The sequence below is a fragment of the Lissotriton vulgaris genome, chromosome 6 (genome assembly GCF_964263255.1).
Source record: "Lissotriton vulgaris chromosome 6, aLisVul1.2, whole genome shotgun sequence".
NCBI lineage: Eukaryota > Metazoa > Chordata > Amphibia > Caudata > Salamandridae > Lissotriton > Lissotriton vulgaris.
The window spans coordinates 1,669,469,043-1,669,489,877 of record NC_141694.1 but is presented as its reverse complement, the minus strand read 5'-3'; the positions used below and the strand labels follow the sequence as shown (position 1 = coordinate 1,669,489,877).

The 20,835-nt window shown below is 45.0% G+C and overlaps 2 protein-coding genes across 3 annotated transcripts in view; one reads left to right on the top strand and one right to left on the bottom strand.

The window, feature by feature from the left end:
• Positions 1-4,411, bottom strand: part of LOC147709286 (uncharacterized) — a 173,999-nt gene extending 169,588 nt beyond the window's left edge. For both annotated transcript variants that reach the window (XM_086927842.1, XM_086927841.1), the window contains exon 1: positions 4,277-4,411. The gene's annotated coding sequence lies outside the window, so the exon portion shown is untranslated. The remainder of the gene's footprint in view (positions 1-4,276) is intronic.
• Positions 4,412-4,806: 395 nt separating this feature from the next.
• MRPL57 (mitochondrial ribosomal protein L57) lies at positions 4,807-19,805 on the top strand. Its single transcript, XM_086927843.1, has 2 exons — positions 4,807-4,942; positions 19,416-19,805. The coding sequence occupies exon 2, from the start codon at positions 19,430-19,432 to the stop codon at positions 19,745-19,747; it is 318 nt and encodes a 105-aa protein (XP_086783969.1). The 5' UTR covers positions 4,807-4,942; positions 19,416-19,429; the 3' UTR covers positions 19,748-19,805.
• The last annotated feature ends 1,030 nt before the right edge of the window (positions 19,806-20,835 follow it).

Sequence of the window (20,835 nt, the reverse complement as noted above, 5' to 3'; positions counted from 1 at the left end):
GCACAAACTTTCAGAGTAATCGTGGACATGCTAATTTACACTGGTTATAACAATTAGATGTAAAACTTACATACAGTATTTCACAAACTTTACATCGAAACTTAGGTGTACATATGTACCGGAGCATAAAAAACAGATAAGGGGCACATCTGTCCAAATATGAATGAATGAAAATACATCTACTATCAGCATAGTGATCAAGTAGCTCTCCATAGAAGTTAACAATATGTAAACATTCAGAATAATAATGGTGCATTATAAACAATGGATACAAAAATCATGTTGCACAACAAACATCATGCTAGTTTTCACTGGTCATACTGACCAGATGTAAAACTTACATACAGTTCTTTGGAAACTTTACATTGAAACAGAAGTGTACATATGTAAGGAAGCATAAGACACAGATGATGGGCTAACCATTACTCAAAAGAGCCGCTTACCTATTGATTTCTTCAAATTTGTTAAGGCCATGATTCACAGTGTCCAATGCATGTCTCCAATTGCATTCCTTTAAACTTAGAATAGACAAAACATTTCCACCGCTGGGAATGAGGATTAGCTTCTCAAGATCCCACCACCTTAGGCTATCAGATTGGTGCTCCATGGCTTGGAAATGCTCAACCAAAGGTGCTTATCTGACTGCAATGTTGGAGGATCCTTGCCTGTACCTTTTGACATGTCTGCCCTATGTACAATTATCCACAGGAGCATTCAATTGCATAGACCACAACAGAGCTGTTGCAGTTTGTGTGGTGCCTCAATGTGTACTTATGGATCAAGAGAGTAAAGTCTTTTATCTACATTTTAAGTGTCAAGGCCTTAAGTGTACAGGCTTTAGTGTCCGAACTTATAGTGTCCTAGCAATGGTGGTGAACTCTCGGTCTCACATCTGGGGCATGTGGGGTTCTTAGAAGAGCGCTAACAAGATAGGTCCTTATTATGATGTCGAGCAGAAAGTCATCCGACAGCTCGTCTGAGGTTTTCTGACTGACATCATGGGTTTCTGTCCGACCGCCATATTATGATACTGGTGGTCAGAGGGAAAGCCGTAGGAGAATTACGCTCTGCTTCCAACGGGCTCACCGAGCCCGTCATGGCTGCGGGTGACATAGTAATCCCAAATTGACAGAGAAGCCATCGGGATTACGATGTCGCTTTCCGCCTGCCTTTTCAAGCAGTTTGCCTGCCATGAAAAGGAAGGCGGAAGGTGACTTTGAGGATCCCTAGCAGGACCCCCTTCCTCCCTGGCCCTCCATTATGGGGCCTGAGGGGAACCTATGCTGCTACCCTAAACATCCATGCACCATGTGGCAGGCACAGCTGCCACAGTGCAGGGATGTTTGAAAACATCAATTTTTCTGTTGAAGCTTGTGCTGCGGCCCTTTACCGACTGCTGCACAAGCTGAAATAGGAAAATGGATGTTTCCGACCACCCATAGGGTGGTCGCATCCTAATGCTGCAGGTGGAACTGCCGACTAATAGTCGGTCGGTTCCTTTCCACTGCGGTGTCGGGCAGACGCTTGTCCGACCGAGATCATAATCAGGCCCATAGTCTCCGACATTCCTTCCCCTGCTGCACCCTCCAAAGAAAAATAGCGCTAAAATCTTTACAAATTAAAATCTATATTTATATATATATGCCCACATGGTGTGGGTGGTGCAAAGGAGGAGCAGGGGGGTAGCAGCATGGAAGTAGGGGGAATACAATTAAAATACAAGCAGGGGGAAGGAGAGTAAACAGCAGCACATGTGGTAGAGAGCAGCAAAGAGTCGAGGTTGCAGGGAAAAGCACATAAGTGAGAAAGCAGCACACATGAGAGAAAGCAACACAGGCATGGGTATTTGGCAGGGGTGAAGTACACAAGGGACAGAACTAGAAAACACATTACCTCCTCGTCAGCCCTCCCCGTCCCAGTCCTAACTACATGAGCATAGCTCCTCCCACCAGAAACTCCCAAGCAACTTGAAACCCATCCCTTCCCTCCAGGCCACACCCATACCCTGAGGCATATAACCCTGTGACCTGCCAATCAACAACCTGTTTGTTTTTTCTGCGGATGGTGACTCCCTGCTGCAGCCTCCCCTCTTCCGGGTTCGTTCCCTGCTCTAGCCGGTACACCCGGGGAGGGAGGGGGGCTGTGTGGCTGGCTTTTTCAGCGCGCCGAGGGCGTGCCGGATTGGCTTCTCTGTCTTTACATTCTCTCGGTGCTCGTTTCTTCAAGCCCGTGTTTTCCCCCTTTTTATTAATGCTTCCTGCATTCCTTGGTTTATGTCCTGATCCTCTTTCAGAGGTTGAGGTGCGGCTGCACTGTTTGGACGTTCGGAGGGCTCTTGAGATCTATTTGTTGCGTACTGGGCCGTTTCGTAAGGTGGAATCCCTTTTTGTGACCTTTGGCCTGGCTGGTCAGGGTCTTAAGCCTTCTGGGGCTACCCTCCGTCGTTGGCTACGATGGGCTGTGGGTGCTGCGTATGAGGCCTGTGGTGTGTTGGCTCCGGGGTCTGTTCAGGGAAGGTCGACTCTGGGGGTGGCGGCTTCCTGGGCTTGTTTTCAGGGGGCTTCCATGGCTGAAATCTGCAGGGCTGCTACCTGGAGTTCTCCGCACACCTTTATGTTCCATTATCGTTTGGTGGTTGGGGGGACTAATTCTGCTGGGTTTGGGGACGCTGTGTTGCGTTCTACTCCGGTGGTGTGACTTTCTGTGCTTTAATAAAGTCTGTTTTTTGCTACTGAGTGAAGCCGATTATTGCTTTGGTATCTGCTCATGTAGTTAGGACTGGGACGGGGAGGGCTGACGAGGAGGTAATGACCGGTTACTCACCGGTAATATTCATTACTCTTAGTCGTAGCCCTCCCCGTCCCAGTCCAGGTTCCCATCCCTCCCTCCCTGTTTCGGCTTCTTGTGCTTGTTGGGTACAGGTTGTTGATTGGCAGGTCACAGGGTTATATGCCTCAGGGTATGGGTGTGGCCTGGAGGGAAGGGATGGGTTTCAAGTTGCTTGGGAGTTTCTGGTGGGAGGAGCTATGCTCATGTAGTTAGGACTGGGACGGGGAGGGCTACGACTCGGAGTAATGAATATTACCGGTGAGTAACCGGTCATTAATACTCCTGGAGTGCTAAAAAAGGAAAAGGGCAGTTCCCTAAAAGTGAACAATGGAAGAATACAAGTCAGCCAATCAAAAGGATGGTAAAGAGGATATAGCCCAGGAGAGGGACAAACATAAGAACAAGGAAGAAGAAGGTACGCCACTGAATAGGAAGCAAGCAAACCAAAGAGAAATTAAAGCCAACCGATGTAAGCTGTGGGCAGGCTCTAAGCCCAATGTAAGTTCTTGGTACAGACCACAAAATGTATTTTGAAACCAGACCGCTAAAAGGTGAGAAAGAGCAGAATATAAATAGGAGTGCAGATGAGATAACTAGCTAGTATTTAAAGCTAAAATAAAATGTAAATAGAATTTAAAAAAACATGATTTGAGCAAGATCTACTTCTGTACAGAAAGAGTTATTTTGTGTTCAGTCATGTGATCCAAGTGCATTGGCTTTTTGTAGTTACTCAATGTGAAGGGAGCAAATGGGTAAATTGTTCAGACCCATTACCTCATTCTGTGGATGTTAGATGAAGAAGAAGAAAAGTTTGACAGTTTTACAGACCTAGGAAATACATGCCAATCATTGGGGAAAAAAGGAAAGAGTGAGATCTGGAAAAAAATTATCGGAGGAATTCATTTTCCCTATAGATGAGCAATTGAAGTGAAGGAAATTTTAGAGTGGAGAAAGGTCAAATAAAGCAATTTTTGGCTTTAAAAATCAGAAGTCTCCCGACTGAATCAGGCGGGCTGGCATGTATGCAATGGGTGAAGCCTGTTGACCACAAGTCTGTCTTCGTGTTAATAATATGTTTGATTTTTTTTTTTTTTACCAAAACTAAAACCTCGAAAAGCTGTGAAATCTAGGATTGTATCTCTTCTCAAATGTAAAACAGGAAACACGTAAATCATTTAAAAGTATTTGAGAGTTGACTAAATGATTATTGTTTTGTCATGATATAAAAGCATGCTGGGGGGTTTACACAAAGTATTTTTCCTACCAGGTTTTGGCCCTTCAAGAATAACAAAATGTAAACAATTGACCGGTATTTTTATGAGAAAGGTGACAAATCAGACTGCAACAATGGGTACTATTGGAACCACGGTCCTCGATTGCGCTTTTGAACAAAACTAGCTGTGGGTTTAAGAGAAACTGTACACATTACACGCTGCAAGCCACTCACCAGTGACACCCAGATTTCCCCTCAGGGGTTCGTTAACATTCCTTTGAACGTCTACCGTCGAGAATCACCGCAAGTAAGGGCACAGTTTAGACAGCTAGGCGCTTCCATCCTATCGCTTGCTCGGAGACATATTCCATTCGTTGTTGAAAAGTGTAATAACGCTGGATTCGTGGAGATCAATCCGGTCGTCGGACTGGCTAGGAGGACTCTCGTCATTCATTGGCATTTGGGTTTTGAGAAAGTAAGGCGGCTAGTTATTGGTTGAGGTGTGAGCTTGCCTGCTGCTTATCACTTTGAGGTTTCTTCTGCAGTCTGCACCGAATGTGCTTGTTTCGCGTTGCTTCCGTGAGATCGCTGGGCCTCGTATTCTGGATTGGTGATTTTCTCGCTATTTATTGGCAGAATAAAAGATATTGGTGATCGGTGCTGGTTCTGGTGTGTGCGCTCTTTTCCAAGGGCATATCGGAGAGGACGACTGATCCGCTGCCGAGAACCACCCGGTTTGTACCTGTGACAAGCACCTCACTCTCCACAGACCCTTCCTTCGTCCAAACTCTGGAGCACGGCAGCTTTTGCCTTCAGCTTTCGACTGTCTTCAGTGTGTGTATACAACCCATTCCGATTCATCCACTGACCGCTCCGGTTTTTAGGGCCCCTTGGAGGACGGTAAGTGAGTGTGCGGTGTGCTCCCTCCTCCCCACCCTCGGTTCTTTAAACAGGATACACTTTTCAAAACAGTCCGTTAATGCGCATTGGATATCGATGGAAGTTATATTTTAGGAATGTCTGCTTATTTTTAGCTGACGCTTTTTCTTAAGTGGTGAAGGGATAAAGTTTTGCTATGGCCTAGAGCTTGTTGCAAGAAAGAACTTTATTTTTAACCATTCTTCACATTTATTTATAACTAGTAGTTATGTTTGGTTTACTTACTATTTCGAGCATTCCATCTTTCCCTGTTACCCTGAGAGTAGTGAGGTGGAGAGGAGGTAGTAAAATGTGGAGAGGAATGTAACACTATTGTAGCCTTTTGGTTCTCCTGTTCAAATAATCCAGTACTTGTGTATATTTAGGTGGTCAAACGAGGTGTTTCTGTCCTCTTTTGTGATAACATCCCAAATGTCTGTTCGTTGGTGAAAGGTTACCTTAGTATTTTTTAACTGAGAAACGTGTTTAATTGGCGTTTTATTGGAAATTGTGTAGAGAAGGGGTCCACACGTAGAGTTGCATCAAGTAGATTTAATTGCAGAAGGAAGACAACTTATACATCCACAGGAGGCAGGAGTGGTCCCACCAGAACATCCAACGGTAATGACTCCTGACACTAAAGTATTCTACATGACATGCCATAATTATACAGGTGACATCATATAGGAATACAACAAATTGTTCCAATAGTTTACTTAAACTGATAGCAACATGACAAAAAATAGGTTGGAATCAATTAATCAATAGAGGGGCTAATCAACCGAGGGGGTATCCGGGCGCTGGGACAGGTATTAGTCTTAAAGCTAGGTCTTGAATTTCTTCCTGAAGTGGGTCAGCGAGGGTGCTATGGGGAGGGAGTTCCAGGCTTTGGTGGCGAGGTGGGAAAAGGAATGTCCTCTGAAACGGTAGCAGTGGATACGTGGTATGAGGGAGAGGTGTGCAGAGCGGAGATTCCTGGTCGGCTGGTGGAAATGCAGGAAGTGGTACTTGTAGGCTGGTCCTGGGTCGTGGAGGGCTTTGTAGGCATGGGTCACAAGTTTGAAATGACATCTCTTCTGGACAGGGAGCCAGTGGAGATCCTTAAGGTGCTGGGTGATTTGTGCCCACTTGAGCAGGTGGAGGATCAGTCTGGCTGCTGCGTTCTGGATCGCCTGGAGTCTATGTATGAGTTTAGTGGTGGTGCCTGCATAGAGTGTGTTACCGTAATCTAGTCGGCTGGTGATGAGGGCCTGTTTCACTGTTTTCCTGGTGCTGATAGACAGCCACCTAGTGGTGGCCAGTAGGGAACGATGGCGGTGAGATGGGGGTGGGGGGGGTAAGGGGGGTAGAAAGTTAAAAAAAAAAATAATAATTTAGAAAACATACCTACTGGTCGTGTTACCCCAGCCACCGCCTCTCCTTGTCAATCAGGAAGCAGCCGGGCTCCCTATGCCAATGACAATGCAACGTACCGCAAAGCCATTCACAATGCTGCATTGCAGCATTGTGATCTGTCTGAGTGCCGAACCACGGCGGTCAGACCAAACAAAAAACCTGTGCATGTTCCCCTCCAGGCTGTATAATGCAGCCAAGTGAGGAACATGCAAAGTGCGCATGAATGTTTGGCCAACCCAAGACGGCCGGTCAAACATTCATGCACACTTTGCATGTGCTCAACACTACCTTCCCTGGTCCCTGCTCTGACCAGCCTTGCCCCTCCCCGCACCTAGGAACAGAAAAATAAAATAACGTTTCGTCATCATTTTATTTTTCCTCTGCGCTGCTCTTAAAGCAATGTGGGAACGTCCCTCCACCTTAGCAGAGGAGCCGCACCTGCACCCACCCAAAGACTTTGTGGAGCATGCAGATTTTGTGAAAACAGGCTGCGGAAATGGCTTTGATCTGACCTTTCATGGAGAGTTCACTGTTCATGATTATTCCAAGGTTGCGACTATGGTCTTTTGGTGTGGGGTTTAGCCGGAGCTCCGCCATCCACCTGGTGTCGTCACTGAGAGTGGTGTGTCTGCCAGAGATCAGAACTTCAGTTTTTTCCATGTTGAGCTTCAGGCTGTCTCTCATCCATGCTGAGACATTCTTCATAGAGTTGTGGAAGTTGGTCTTCGGCGTGGTGTGGGCAGTGAAAATGAGAGGACTAGCTCTGTATCATCAGTGTAGGAGATGATGTTGTGCAATCTGACAATGTCTGCGAGTGATGTCATGTAGATGTTGAAGAGGGTTGGACTGAAGGTTGAGCTTTGTGGTACGCCGCAGATGATGTGCTTGGGTTGGGAGGTGAAGTAAGGGAGGCGGACTCTCTGGGTGCGTCCCGTGAGGAAGGATGACATCCATCTGAGCGCCTCTTCTGTAAATCCAATCTGGCGTAGTCGATCGATGAGTGTGTGGTGGGAGGCAGTGTTGAAAGCAGCGGTAGGTCTAGAAGGATAAAGGTGGCTGGTTCTCCTCTGTCGAGTAGGGCACGGATGTAATCTGTTGCGGCAATCAGGGCTGTCTCGGTGCAGTGGCTGGCTCTGAAGCCTGATTGGGATGAGTCTAGCAGGTTGTTTCTCTCCAGGTATTCATGAGTTGGAGGTTGATTGCCTTCTACAGGACTTTGGGAGGGAACTGGAGCATAGAGATGGGACAGTAGTTCTGAAGCTCGCTGGGGTCTGCCAAAGATTTTTTTAAGGAGGGGTCTAACCTCCGCATGGTTCCATGCATTAGCAAAGGTGGCTGTGGTTATAGAGGCGTTGAGGACCGTGGTAAGCTGGTGGCTGATCTCGTCTTTTGCGAAGTTGAAGAGTTGATGGGGACATGAGTCGGTAGGTGATCCTAAGTGGATGGAGTTCATAAGAGTAGTTGTGTTTGGTGTGCTGAGTTATTCCCATTCGGTGAGTGGGTGGTCGGTGGTTGTGGTCAGAGGGTTGGGGATCGAAGTTTCTACAAACAGTTGCTATCTTGTTGTGGAAGCGGTCGGCAAGAACGTCGTTAAGTTCCTGTGAGGAGGGGATTGAGTTTTCTGTGGCTGACGGGCAGGTGAACTCTCTGACAATGGTGAAGAATTCCTTGGTTTGGTTAGCGCTGGTCTCGTTCCGCTGGCTCAGGGACTCTTTTTTTGCGACTTTGAGTCATTTGTAGGTAGCTTGGTCGGTGTGGTTTCTGCTGGTGCGCCATCTTCTTTCCAGTTGTTTGCACCTGCGCTTCGACGTGCTGAGTTCCCGTGTGTACCAGCTGGCTCATTTGGTGGCTCGAGCGACTCGTTTGGAGGCGATGGTGATCCAGGCGTTTAAGTTCTGTCTGGTCCAGGTTGATGGTAATGTTGGACTGTGTGTGGTGCTGAGGGCATTGGTCCACTGTTGCTGAGTGACCGTGGTCCAGCTGTGGTAGGGGGCACTCTGGCAGTTGGGGCGATGTGGAGGGGTCGGCAAGGGAGTAGTGTATGATGGTGTGGGCCCACCAGGTGAGTTCCGAGGTGTGGCTGTATCTGATTCTGTTACTTGCCATGAAAATGGGTCCAGTATGTGTGCTGCTTTGTGCCTGGGGTCTGTAACCAGCTGCTTGAGGCCGATGTTGTTCCATTTATCCAGAGATCGATGGAGTTTGTGTCGGTGGAGTCGTCCAGGGGGAAGTTGAGGTCTCTCAGGAAGACTTATTTTTCGGATTCGACAGGAAGCGAGGTAATGAATTCAGCGATGGCATCTCTGAGGCCGGTTCGTGGTCCTGGTGGTCTGTATGCAAGGGTGTCTCTGATGGTTTTTTTGCTGTATGTAGGGAGCTGGAAGTTTATCTGTTTCATAATTGGCGTGTTATTGCCATCCGTGATGGTGCAGGTGATTGATTGCTTGTGTACGATGACGATGTCACCCCTGTGTCTGTTGTTGCGGTCGCGGTGTTTCATCTTATCGCCACTTAGTGTTGACTGGGGCCAATGGGAGGGTGAGCCAGGTCTCCGTAGTGAAGGTTGCATCAGGTGTGAGGGTGGAGGTGTTCCAGACTTTGGTGGCATGTTTGCAGACTGATCTGGTGTTGACCAGAAGGCAGCGGAATTGTTTTTGAGGGGGGGAGTCAGCATCCGGGCTGGTGTGGTGCTGGTTGCTATGGTATTGGTTGGTGCTAGGGTGTTGGTAAAACAGGAGCAGAGGTAGGTGAATGGTCCCGGTGTGGAGCGAGGCGATGTGCTGCGGTACCTAATGGTCTGGGCTCCAGGACATGAAGGTCTTCAGCGGAGTACTTGTGGGAGTCCAGAGTGCCAGGATTCCTGGCACTGGGCGCGGACGGGTGCAGACTGACTTGCATTTGGCTCGCCAGCTACGTGCTATGGCCGCCATTAAGAAGGTCCGGGGAGGGGCACTGAGAAGGCGGGAAGCTAGTGGCAGTAATCAGGAAGGAAAAAAGATCAGGCTATCACTGGTAACAGGAACCTGGGGTAGAAGGATCTATGGACTGAAGAGGCTGAGAGCTGGCTGACAAGGCTTGCTCACAGGAGCAGCCTAGCAGCAGTCAGGACTGCTGCGGAATAGCGGCATGAGCAGCTTACGTGTAGTAGGGAGACCTGGACGGGACCTGCTTTGAGAGTGAGACGAGTGTTTGTCTGTATTCTCTCCTTGGCATGACACAGCTCTTTGCCATCTGAGCCCCTGATTCTAAGTTGGGCTAATCAGTGTTCCCAGGTGTGATACTGTCTGTCCATTATAACTGGCCTCGTGTTCTACACCTATTCATCTAGAGTGACAAAATTGGATCCAACTTTACTGGCCAAAAATCACTAAGCTTGAGCTGCATGCTCTCCACTACTAGCCCATAGTCCCCACTGTGCCCTGACGTTCTCCCCACCCCAACTACCGCCCTGCCTCTCTGCTACCATGCTATTGAGAGCAGGTGATAAAATGGAAGCTTATTTGTTTTGGGAGTGGAGACACTGCATGCCAATTCTGACTAGTAAATCTGGATATGCATGGTATTCCTCAATTCAGGGAAAATACTTTCTTTCCTCCCAGTTCCTTCCCCAAGTCCTGCCTTGAGGACCCCAGACCTTGTATGACTAATTAATGACATAACCATGAAAGTGAAGCTCTGGTTCACGTATTCTTCAGACTTCCACTGCAACTCATGCCCTGTCTACATGGGGTACTGCTTGCATTCCCTTGGGTTAAAGGGTTAATAAGCGAATAGTGTGTGGAACCTTACCCCAGTGTTACCCATGTAGATGATTCTTAAAGGTAAGTTGTACTAAGTGTGTTCTACTGGTCGAGCCCTTAATCCAATCCCATAATCGTGTAGTCATTGTTTGGACCTTAAGGTTGGAAAGGTTATATTATGCTGTATATTAATCCCTTAATCAATAGAGATTATGAATTACTTTAAAGGTTCTATTTCTTGTCTAACAATAATCAGACTTACTATACTCAAATTCTTAACTATTGCTTTGGGTTTTCTTTTCTATTCGTTGTCCCATGAATAGTTCTGGAGAGGGTTTGGTTTGCTCTGCTGAAACAATTTATTTTTAATGTAGTATTCTTTAAACGGTTATCAGTAATATTTTGTTTCATTTTATGCAGTTTTACAAGTATTTTAGATGACAAGTCTTTCGCCTTTGTAATAGCATTTAGGTTTTAACACTTGTTGGAATATGGTAAGCAATCAAGTCAGGAAGGATGGGAGAAATTGACATGTACTGTTCCGTCTGGGGTAGAAATGTATGGGCAGATCTCCGAGGCATTTTGGGAGGGTCCAGTAGTCTGGTTGTTTATGTGATGTGATGTGAATTGGCACTTGTATAGCGCACTACCACTCCAAGGAGCATCTTGGCGCTTCGATTCCAGGTTGTCAGTTAACAGCAGAGTGTCGTGGTAAAGCTACCTGTCTGCGGGGAGGATCAAAGTAACGCTATGCATCCGGAGTCTGACCGAGAATAGATCCATGTTTTTAAAAGTTTTCTGAATTTTTGCTCTGTTGCAGATTGACGCAGGGACGGCGGTAGTTTGTTCCATGCCTTAGCTCCAATAACTGCTATGGATTTTCCTCCTCTAGTCGTCTTCCTAAACCTGGGAGCATGGAGCAAATTTGCTGTGGAGGACCTGAGTGCCCGTGACGGATGGTATTGTCTAAAGTACTTGCGCAAATACAGTGGGCCTTGATGGTGGAAGGCTCTGTATGTGATGGTGAGAACCTTGAACAGGATGCGCTTATGTACTGGGAGCCAATGTAAGGCATCCAAAGCTGCAGAGGCCGAGGACTTTCTAGGCAGTCTGAGGACCAACCTAGCGGCTGCGTGCTGGACCATTTGAAGTCTGTGCAGGGCTGATTTATTTAGCCCTGCATACAGACTGTTACAATAGTCCAGCCTAGATGTTATTAGTGCTACAGCAACTGCTCGTCTGGCACTCAGAGGGAGAAGGTCAAAACATTTTCTGAGACCCCTAATGATACTAAAGCATACCCCTGCTACTTCTTTGGCTTGTTGGTTAAATGACAGGGTGTTGTCAAATTTAATGCCCAGGTTTCGTGCAGCATTGATAGTCTTTGGGGGGGCTTCTACCTTTTCGGGCCACCAATCTTGTGGAGAGAAACAGTTGTTAGGACCAAAAGGCACCATCTCTGTTTTAGCCGAATTACATTTTAAGTGGTTGTGTGTCATCCACTTAAAGGTTGCTGACAGGCATTCTTTCAATGTCAATTCTGCATTAGATTGATTCTTATCAAGAGTCAGAACCAGCTGGGTGTCATCGGCATAGGCAATAGTACTAATATTGAAGGAGGAAATGAGAATTTTAGTAGGGGGACCATGTATAGGTTAAACAAAGTGGGGCTCAAACTTGGACCCTGCGGAATCTCTAATTTCAAAGAGATTACCTTAGACCAATCCCTAAATGAACTCTTAAAATGCAGATCTGGCTCACCTATGGACCCCTGGCCAGCAAAGCAATACAAATCTCTTGCACCTTTTCTTAACCCCATTTTGAATGGGATATGGAATGATTCCATGCGTACTGGTGTTTTCCCAGACTCTTGGAAGCATGCTCGGTTAGTCCCCATATTGAAGAAAGCTAATGCCGACCCCAGTGAACCTGACAACTACAGGCCTATCTCCCTTTTACCAGCCCCTGCTAAAGTGCTCGAAAAACTTGTACAGCAACAACTAGCAGGTTTTTTAGAAACACATGGTGCTTTTCATGACTCACAACACGGTTTTAGACCGGGATATAGTACTGAGTCAGCATTGATCGAGATGGCATATGCCGTACGTTGGAGGTTGGACGAGGGATCAAGAGCGGTGTTGGTGCTGTTTGACTTGTCAGCAGCATTCAACACCGTTTCCCACCCCCTCCTCCTTGACCGCCTCCGATCAAAAGGCATCCAGGCTACGGCCCTAAAATGGATTGCTTCCTTCCTGTCCAACCGGACGCAAGCAGTGTTCACCCCTCCCCATACCTCGGACAGTCGACCACTTCGGTGGCGAGTCCCTCAGAGCTCCTCACTGAGCCCTCTCCTGTTCAATGTTTATTTTTCGCCCCTTGCTGAAATCATCGCCCAAACAGGAATAAAGGCTACATCTTATGCAGATGATATTCAACTCTTGTTCACTTTCGACAGCATCACGCAATTTACGTTTGACCCATTAAAAAATTGCCTCGTACCATTGCCCAATGGATGGATAACTACTTCCTCCAGCTTAATGCCGGGAAAACGGAGGTATTATTCTTTCACCAGCCTTCCCCACTGGACCCCAACATTTGGTGGCCCCTGGATTTGAGTGCCCCTCCCCAGCCTAAAGAATCAGTAAAAAATCTAGGGGTCAGATGGGACTCTAACCTCTCATTCCACCAACAAGTCCATACGGTCTCTGCAGCATGTTTTTCCAAAATCCGGATGGTGAAAAAATTAATCAACTTCTTACCTAACAACACCAGGAAGACTATAGTCCAAGCACTAATTACCTCCCATCTGGACTACGCCAATGGCCTGTACATTGGACTGACTGCTGGTCTTTGCCATCGACTCCAGACAGTCCAGAATGCTGCAGTACAGTTGGTGGGTGGCATTCCCTTACGTGAGCACATCTCGCCTCACCGCCGTAGACTACATTGGCTGCCCATACAAAAAAGGGCAGAATTTAAGCCCTTCCATGCTCATGACAAGGTCAACTCTTCATGGGTGTTACCTGCGCTGTGCTTATGACGAGTTGACCTTGTCATGAAACTATAGTATTCAAACATCATCAGCACAGGAGGGGAAAAGCCCCTAGCAGCCAAGGTGTTAAAGCACTTGTACTGGCCCATCGCGCAGTGAGAGGAAAGGGCTCTGCCTACCTTTCCACTTGCCTCTTCCCCCTACAGCAATGTCAGGCTTCTTCGCTCTTCCTCAAAAAACCTTCTCACTACTCCCAGATTTAAAAAAAATAGCTCCGGCGGTAGAACCTTCCAAGTATGTGCCTCTGCCCTTTGGAACATGTTACCCATTTCCATCCGGATGATCCAGGAAGCACTCCCCTTTTGGGAAAGCCTTAAAAACTTTTCTTTTCCGTTAAACTTCCCTCTAAAATCTAGTTCAGCTTACAAATGCACAGGAGTGCCGGGACACCCCGTTGGGGTTGCTGTGTGCTATATAAAACACACTAAATAAATAAATAAATAAAACCCCTGTTTTCATAATTTTTTCTTCAGAGCAGAGATCGCCCAACATAACGATCTGACGCCTGTGCGCCAGATAGTTTTTAAACCATTCGAACACGGTTCCTGCTATGCCTGCATTAGCAAGGCGATGTAAAAGGATAGCATGGGAAACCGTGTCGAATGCTGCAGAGATCTAATAGGATCAGGACAGCCAACTTTCCCTGATCCAATGCAGCACAAATGGTTTCGGTACATGACAGGAGTGCAGATTCGGTGGAGTGGTGGGTCCTGAAACCTGCTTGACAGGGATGCAGGATATCTTTTTCTTCCAGGAATGCCATCACTTGTTTATTAACATAAGATTCTGTAATTTTGCAAATGGCAGGGAGGAGGGAGATGGGGCATAAATTGGACAAAGTTGTAGGGTCCTGTAGAGCCTTTTTCTGCAGCGGTCTCACTGCCGCCACCTTCCATTGAGGGGAGACCTCCCCTGATTGGAGGGACGAGTTGATGATGGAGTTAATACATGGATTGACCTCATGTATTATGGATTCAAGCAACGTAGGGGGGCAGGGGTCAAAAGGGGATCCTGATTTTAGGGCAGATATTCCCTGAAGGGAGTCTTCTGAACTAATGTGGCTAAAGCTTTCCCATCTGGGTTGATGAAGGTCCATATCCGTTTCATTCCCAGGCTCTTCTTTCTCAAATTGGGGAAAGTCTTTTGTGAGGGTGTCTATTTTTTGGGTGAAATAGTTGGCTATGTCATTGCACGAAGTCTGGGAAGGTGGAATCTCTTGGGTTAGAACTTTGGGCTTAGTGAAGCTGTTAACGATTTAAAAAATTTATTTTTGTTTGTTGTTGGATGCTTCGATGCGGGAAGTAAAGTACTTGATTTTTGCAGTTTTAATAGAGGCATGATATAATCTCCTAGCACTCTTATATATCTCCATTGCTTCATTCCCATAGCTCCGTCGCCATTTACGCTCTAAAAGTCTGACTTCCACTAATTGTTCTTTAAGTTTGTCTGAGAACCAGGCAGCGGATAGTCTCCTTTTCCCTATGGAACCTCCAGTTCTTTCTGGATTTCTGATCTTATTTCCAATCTCTGTCATCCATCTCTCAAACCTCTGATAGTTTATCGTGGTGTTCCCTGAGAGAGTTGGTTTACTCTCCTTGGCCCATCTACCAAGGTCAGGGTGCTCCATGATTTTTCCCCAACTAGGTAGGGTTTTCCCCATTTTTTGCTACCTCCTTAGCCATCATCTCATTCCCTTTTAATTCAATATTGAATTCAATAAAGTAGTGGTCCGTCCAGGTTTGTGGTACGGGCCTTTTACCGTCATTTCATCTAGATTGGAGCTAATGCAATCAAGGGAGTGTCCCGCCTCATGAGTCGCTTCTAGAGTCCTTAGCGTTAGTCCCAGAACCTGCAGAGTTTCTTTGAAACTAGAGGCTTAATGGTCATTAGGGTCGTCTAAATGGAGGTTCAAATCTCCAACAATGGTAAAGTTAGCGTATCTGAGGGTCAGATCACCCAGCACTTCCCCTACGCTGGCAAGAAACTGTGTGGGTTGGCCGGGAGGGCGGTATAGCAATGCCCCAGAAAAGCTCACGAAGCCTAGTTTCTGTAATGAATAGGCAATCAAGCTCATTTTCATTGATCAGATCAAATATGTGGAGGGAGTTTTTGCACATTGAACGTGCATTTATCAGAAATGTCTTCTCATCTTCATATTCTCTTGGACTGCCTGCACACATGTGGATGCCCAACTACTGAACTAGTTTGTGGCTAGTAAATCTGCCTCAAATATGTTTAAATGTACCTGGCATATCAACCCCTGTGATATTGCCGCAATGCACATCTCTGGTCTGGAAGATGACACTATATACACCTGCAAGTGGGTAGGGGAGTCTACTCAAAGAATTTTTTTGGAAGGCTTAGATAGACCGAATTGCCATAATCAAGCCTACGCTGGATAACGACATTTACGATGACCACGTTGTGTGAAAATTATAGAATTGGAAACATTCTGAGTAATTGTTTATGTTGAAAGAAACATACTCTTGTTATAGCTGTGATCTGGGATTCTATTGAAAGCTTACAATCCAGTATGATTCTGAAATTGGGGGTAGAAGACACAGCCTCAGAGCATTTGCCCAAACTTAAGGGCCATAAAGACAGATGTCATCTGTTCCCTTCACTGAAGAGTGAGAGGATTTATTTTTTGTTTGGATTCAATTTAAGGAAGTTGTCTTTCATTAATGTTTAAAACGTTTCCAACTCTGAAGAAATATCAAAAGACTTCTTGGAGGAAGTTCTGGGAATTCAGCAGACTAGATGTGTGTCATCAGCACAGAAATATGATTTTATGTGAAATTCCAGGAATAAAAATGCCAAAGAGGTGATCTGTTGATTGAATAGTAGTGGGGAAATAATAGCTCCTTTTGGGACTCCCATGGGAAGGATTTTGCTGTGGGATGACACTATCCAAGATGAATGGATTGGCATTAGTTTGATAGAAAGAAAGATAAGCCAGTTGTTATGGACACAAACTGTCTTGGAAGGAAGGCACTATCTGTTATTGAATGTTTTTCTATTCAAACCCTGGATGGGGTCATCGGGAGAACCAGATGGTCTGCTGCCTATAATCATCTTTATACAGTCTGCTGTAGTGATAGGTCTAAAGGAAGTAAAGGACTTGTCCTCAGGCAGATTATCTGTAGTAGAATCATTACAGGTGAGTGGGCTGAGATCCAGACATTAGCACATTCTTTGATTAGTCTCACTGAAGGAGCTGTTAATTTCTCTTCTAATAAAGTTTTCTTAAAGTATTCTTTTCTTATTTAGGAGATGGTGTAAAACATTTGCTCGAAGCACGTTTTTTATTTCCTCTTTTTAACTTGTTTATGGCAAAATGTGTCTAATATAGCCTTTAAATTGTAGTAGAATGTATTAACTGTGCTTGAGTGGTTTGCGTTCTTCAGTTGCTGCAAATAACCTACCCGAAAGTATTTGGGGAGATGGGAAAGATTCTCAATATTCTCTTCAATCCACAACCTTCTTTGAGAGTCAAAAGTCCATTTTTAGGTTGAGCCTGAGCAGTGCATGTGCTGCTCTACGAGGCTTGCTGTATTAGAGTATGTAATTACAGTGCAGCTCATATTTTTCATTGTCTTGTTTCATTGTCCTTTGAAAATGCTGGCTTCTGATTCATTAATAGGCTTATTATTACCTTATTAGTATTGCCTTGTATTCATTTGTAACCTCCCATAAGGACTGGCCCTTTTACTTCTGTTGTTACACGGTATGTTTATTTAGTCTGTAAGCACTATTTTCTTTAATGAGTTTCTGGTTCTGCACGCACAACATGCTTTCCAGCAAAATTCAGCGCACCATGCCCGCTTTCCCTTTCAAATTAGCCCAGGATAATTGTGGCCTTATCTTTGCAATGAAATGGAACTCGCTTTTACGAGAGTTTGAGCTATTGGCATTATAAATAACAATAGCTTAAACTCTTTCAAATGCAAAACATATTGCTATGCAAATAATTTTTTTGATTAAAAACCCCGATACAGCCCTTTCACTTTAATGTCAGCCACGCCCCTTTCTTTAGACGTGGCTTGTTTAAAGAAAGTGGCGTGGCCGACATTAACGTGAAAGTATGGCATGGGGCGCTTTCCAAAAATTGCATTTGCAATTCATTAGGTCTCGCTTTTTCGAGAGTTTAAACTATTGGCATTGTCATTTACAATGCCAATACCTCAAATTCTCGTAAATGCGAGACCTATTGCATTGCAAATGCTTGTGTGTTTGTGGCGGCATCGGTTGATAATTCTGATCTCCGATCCTATCGGAGACACTTGTTTATGGTCGCCGTGGGGGAAGGCAGCGTAGGGTCAGATGCTTGGGACGAATGGGAAATCAAACGGGGGTGTCTCTTTTCCAGTCATGAGACCAAGGGGTACATTCCACCCACGGTGACATCCGTCGCGAGATCCCCTTTATAGACCGAGACATCCTTTATAGCCTGAGACGTCACTTATAAGAGACCCCGTTCTCATGGATCTTTAACCTATAGATGTGGGACGAGCTCTCTTCTGAGTAAGAGACGTCCTTGAGTGTATGCAGTCTTCCATGCGATGTGAGCTGAGAGTACTTAAGGGAAGAAATAAGTCTTTCTGACATGGAAGGGCATTCATTTTAAGAGACATCTGTGTGAGTGAGTGGACTTAGTTGGTACACTAAAGACATAACTGTGAATAAATCCTCGCTGGTATCTCCTTGTAAATTGTCTTCAATGTGAAAGGGCTGTACAGAGAACTGTCCTGCAGATCTCCCTACATTAGGTTTGAAGTGAGACAGCTCTCACAGCGGCTGTTGTGAGGTACTACTCCTGAAGCAGGCTACATCTCGTAAGCAGCATCTCTTATTACAAGAGACAGCTCCTGCTGCATTTGTAATCTGACTAAGCAAGTGACCAGTGTCCTTCCTTTCTAGGATATGCAGAACGACACCCCAGTGGTATCTTTGTTTTTCTGAGATCCAAACAATTAGGACAGATAGTATAGTTGCATTTATTCCTCATGATATGGTTTAAATGACAACCTCTTGATGTACTTTGTCTAGGTGAGTTTTTGTTGTTTCTGTCGCAGTCCCTTACGCAGGTGCCTGTCTACCAATGGGGGCAGGGGAGATACCCGCTTGCCATCCATCAATAGCTCGCAGAAGACAATTTCTAGGCACCTAGCTGTTACTATTGATACACTGTGCTGTACAGCATTCCTTAATCCACCATATCCTCAGCTTCCACTGCCTGGCTTACATGCCTGCCATTCTGGACCTTCAGGACTTAATGACATGGGCATTCTAGCCTCAGTGAGGGACCGAGGGTTGCTTATGTGAGTGTCTAGCTGCGTTTGGAAGAATTGTGTTGTTTACTGTATGCCCACCACTACTCAGTGAAGAAGGGTTTATCTGGCTGAAGTCCCCACATGGAGCGCAACAGTGTCACTTTAGTTAGAATTTAGCAATTTGCTGGTGAACAAGCAGTGCTTTGATGAGTCAGTCCTTCCTAAAGGACTGCAGGTGTTCTTTGGCTAAAGCCTGGTTCTAGTAGGAAAACAAGAATTTGCAATGCAATAGGTCTTGCATCTGCAAGAGCTTAAGTTATTGGCATTGTAAATGGCCATGCTTTAATTTATTTGTTTTAAAAACTAACACACAAAAAAGGCATGGTAATTTACAATGCCAGTAGCTGAAACCCTGAGAAATGCGAGACCTACTGCATTGCAAATGCTTGTTAGGAGCTGTGGTCCATACTGGTAATAAAATTGAGAAAAACATGACAGTGGTGAGACCATGTTAACTCTAACAAGGCAGTAAATCTAACTAGAGTGGCAAAAATTGATCAAGCTTGTGCCCTGCTTTTTGGGTGCGTCTAAAACATGCTGGAATGAGTTAAGATGAGCATTGATTGAGGCAAGCAAGGTTCTAGAGCTTGACTTCTGGTGATTCTCACCCCAGATGTTGAAATCAGTGTCTTCCTCAACCTCTCGGTGACCCACCTATTTGCAGGAAACAATCCCTGTTTATTCACCTCCTCCTTCATCTAATGCTATTCCATCTCCTACCTCATCTTCCAGGTGATAAAACCTCATGAGTAACAGAAACCAGTATTGTTTGTTCCCACAACTTCTCAACTGTTGATCAACGTTACAATATCCTGTGATCATGTATGTATGTATCTGTATGCCTGTGCATGCCTAAATAGTTAAGATAGCAACATGATAGCTATGTTCTTTGTGACTAGAAAATTGCGTTCGTAACTTGTATTTTTTCTTTTTAGGGATCTAGAACAAAATGTTTCTCACCACAGTGCTTCTTAAGAAAGGAATTCCTGGTAAACAGTGGATTGGCAAATACCGACGACCGAGACCAGTTACGTGGCAGATGGAGCGTGCAATGGTTAGAAGATTAGAAATTGAAGCAGAGAATGAATATTGGATTAGTCGGCCATATATGACCAAGGAGCAGGAGCATGGACATGCTGCCGAACGCCGGCATGATAGATGGGAGGCCTTTAAAACCGCGAGGAGTCTGGCTACTTTTCCTCCACACAAATTTGCAGAAGATCACTTAAACCATTTAAAAATTAGTAAGAAGTGGACTGCTGCATAAATTACTTGAAACATGTCTGTATTACTTTGTTGTTTATAATAAAAGTTCGAAATACTTTACATATTTGCTTTTATGACAAAATAGGAGAATAGCCGTTTGGCTCAATGCTGCAATTTCAGTAGGATTATGTTTTGCTTGTAAGCACGCACTAAAAAAAAATCTGTTCTTTGTAACCAGTCTGCCTCATACAACATATATAGAAGCAGTACTTTATCTTACTTCGCAGCACTGAGTACAACAGAGGTGGCTTAGCTGACTGTGAAACTTAAACTTTGGAAAACACGAAGAATCCAAATTACCAAATGAGCTTTTTCTCCTCTTGATATGGTATTTCATTGTGGGCCCATAATGTGTTCACAGAGAACTGTTTTATTTATTCCTTTATTTTTAATGCAAGTATTTTTTTTAAAAACACAGTTTAAGGCACGCATATCGCAGACATTGATCATTTTCTTAGCTCTTTTTTTTTAACAGTTACATTAATAACTGGATTAAAAAGCAATTGGCCTGTTCAGCTTTGCATTAATTTCCACAGTAAACAAGTAATGAAACCGGAAGAGATGCACAATCACCCCCGGACAGCTGTAAATGTTTTTTGTACATTGAGCAAGGATTCCAGAACACTTCACGTTGACCCCTTTTAATTTCTTGCCTTAGGAACTAGTTTCAAAACGAATTTTATGTTCTATTCAATTCTTTTTGTTGTATACATTGGATTAGTGGCCTTTTTATGGGAGGGTTTGTTAATTTCATTACTAACGCTTCCTCACAACCATTTCTTTGTTCACATGCTTTTAAAGAAAAGTAACTTTCTGTGGAGGGGGAAAAGCCTTGGCAATAATTATGCACTTTCCATGATTTGTCTTACAGACAGTCACATGTCAATACCATATTGATTAACAAATAACTATACAGAAGACTGTAAGAGGATGGAAAAGCTATTAGTACGTATAAATGGAAGTGCTGATGAAGCGCTCCAGATCTCTTCGAGAAGTGTGCCAGAGCCTAGCTAAAAAGAACTCCAGGAGGAAGTCTGGACTTGGAGGCAGTTGTTGTGGTGGCCCTAATGGATTCTGGGATGTTCAAGA

Excerpts from the sequence above, each read along its gene's own strand:
- MRPL57 (XM_086927843.1), top strand. The coding sequence starts at position 19,430 with ATGTTTCTCACCACAGTGCTTCTTAAGAAAGGAATTCCTGGTAAACAG.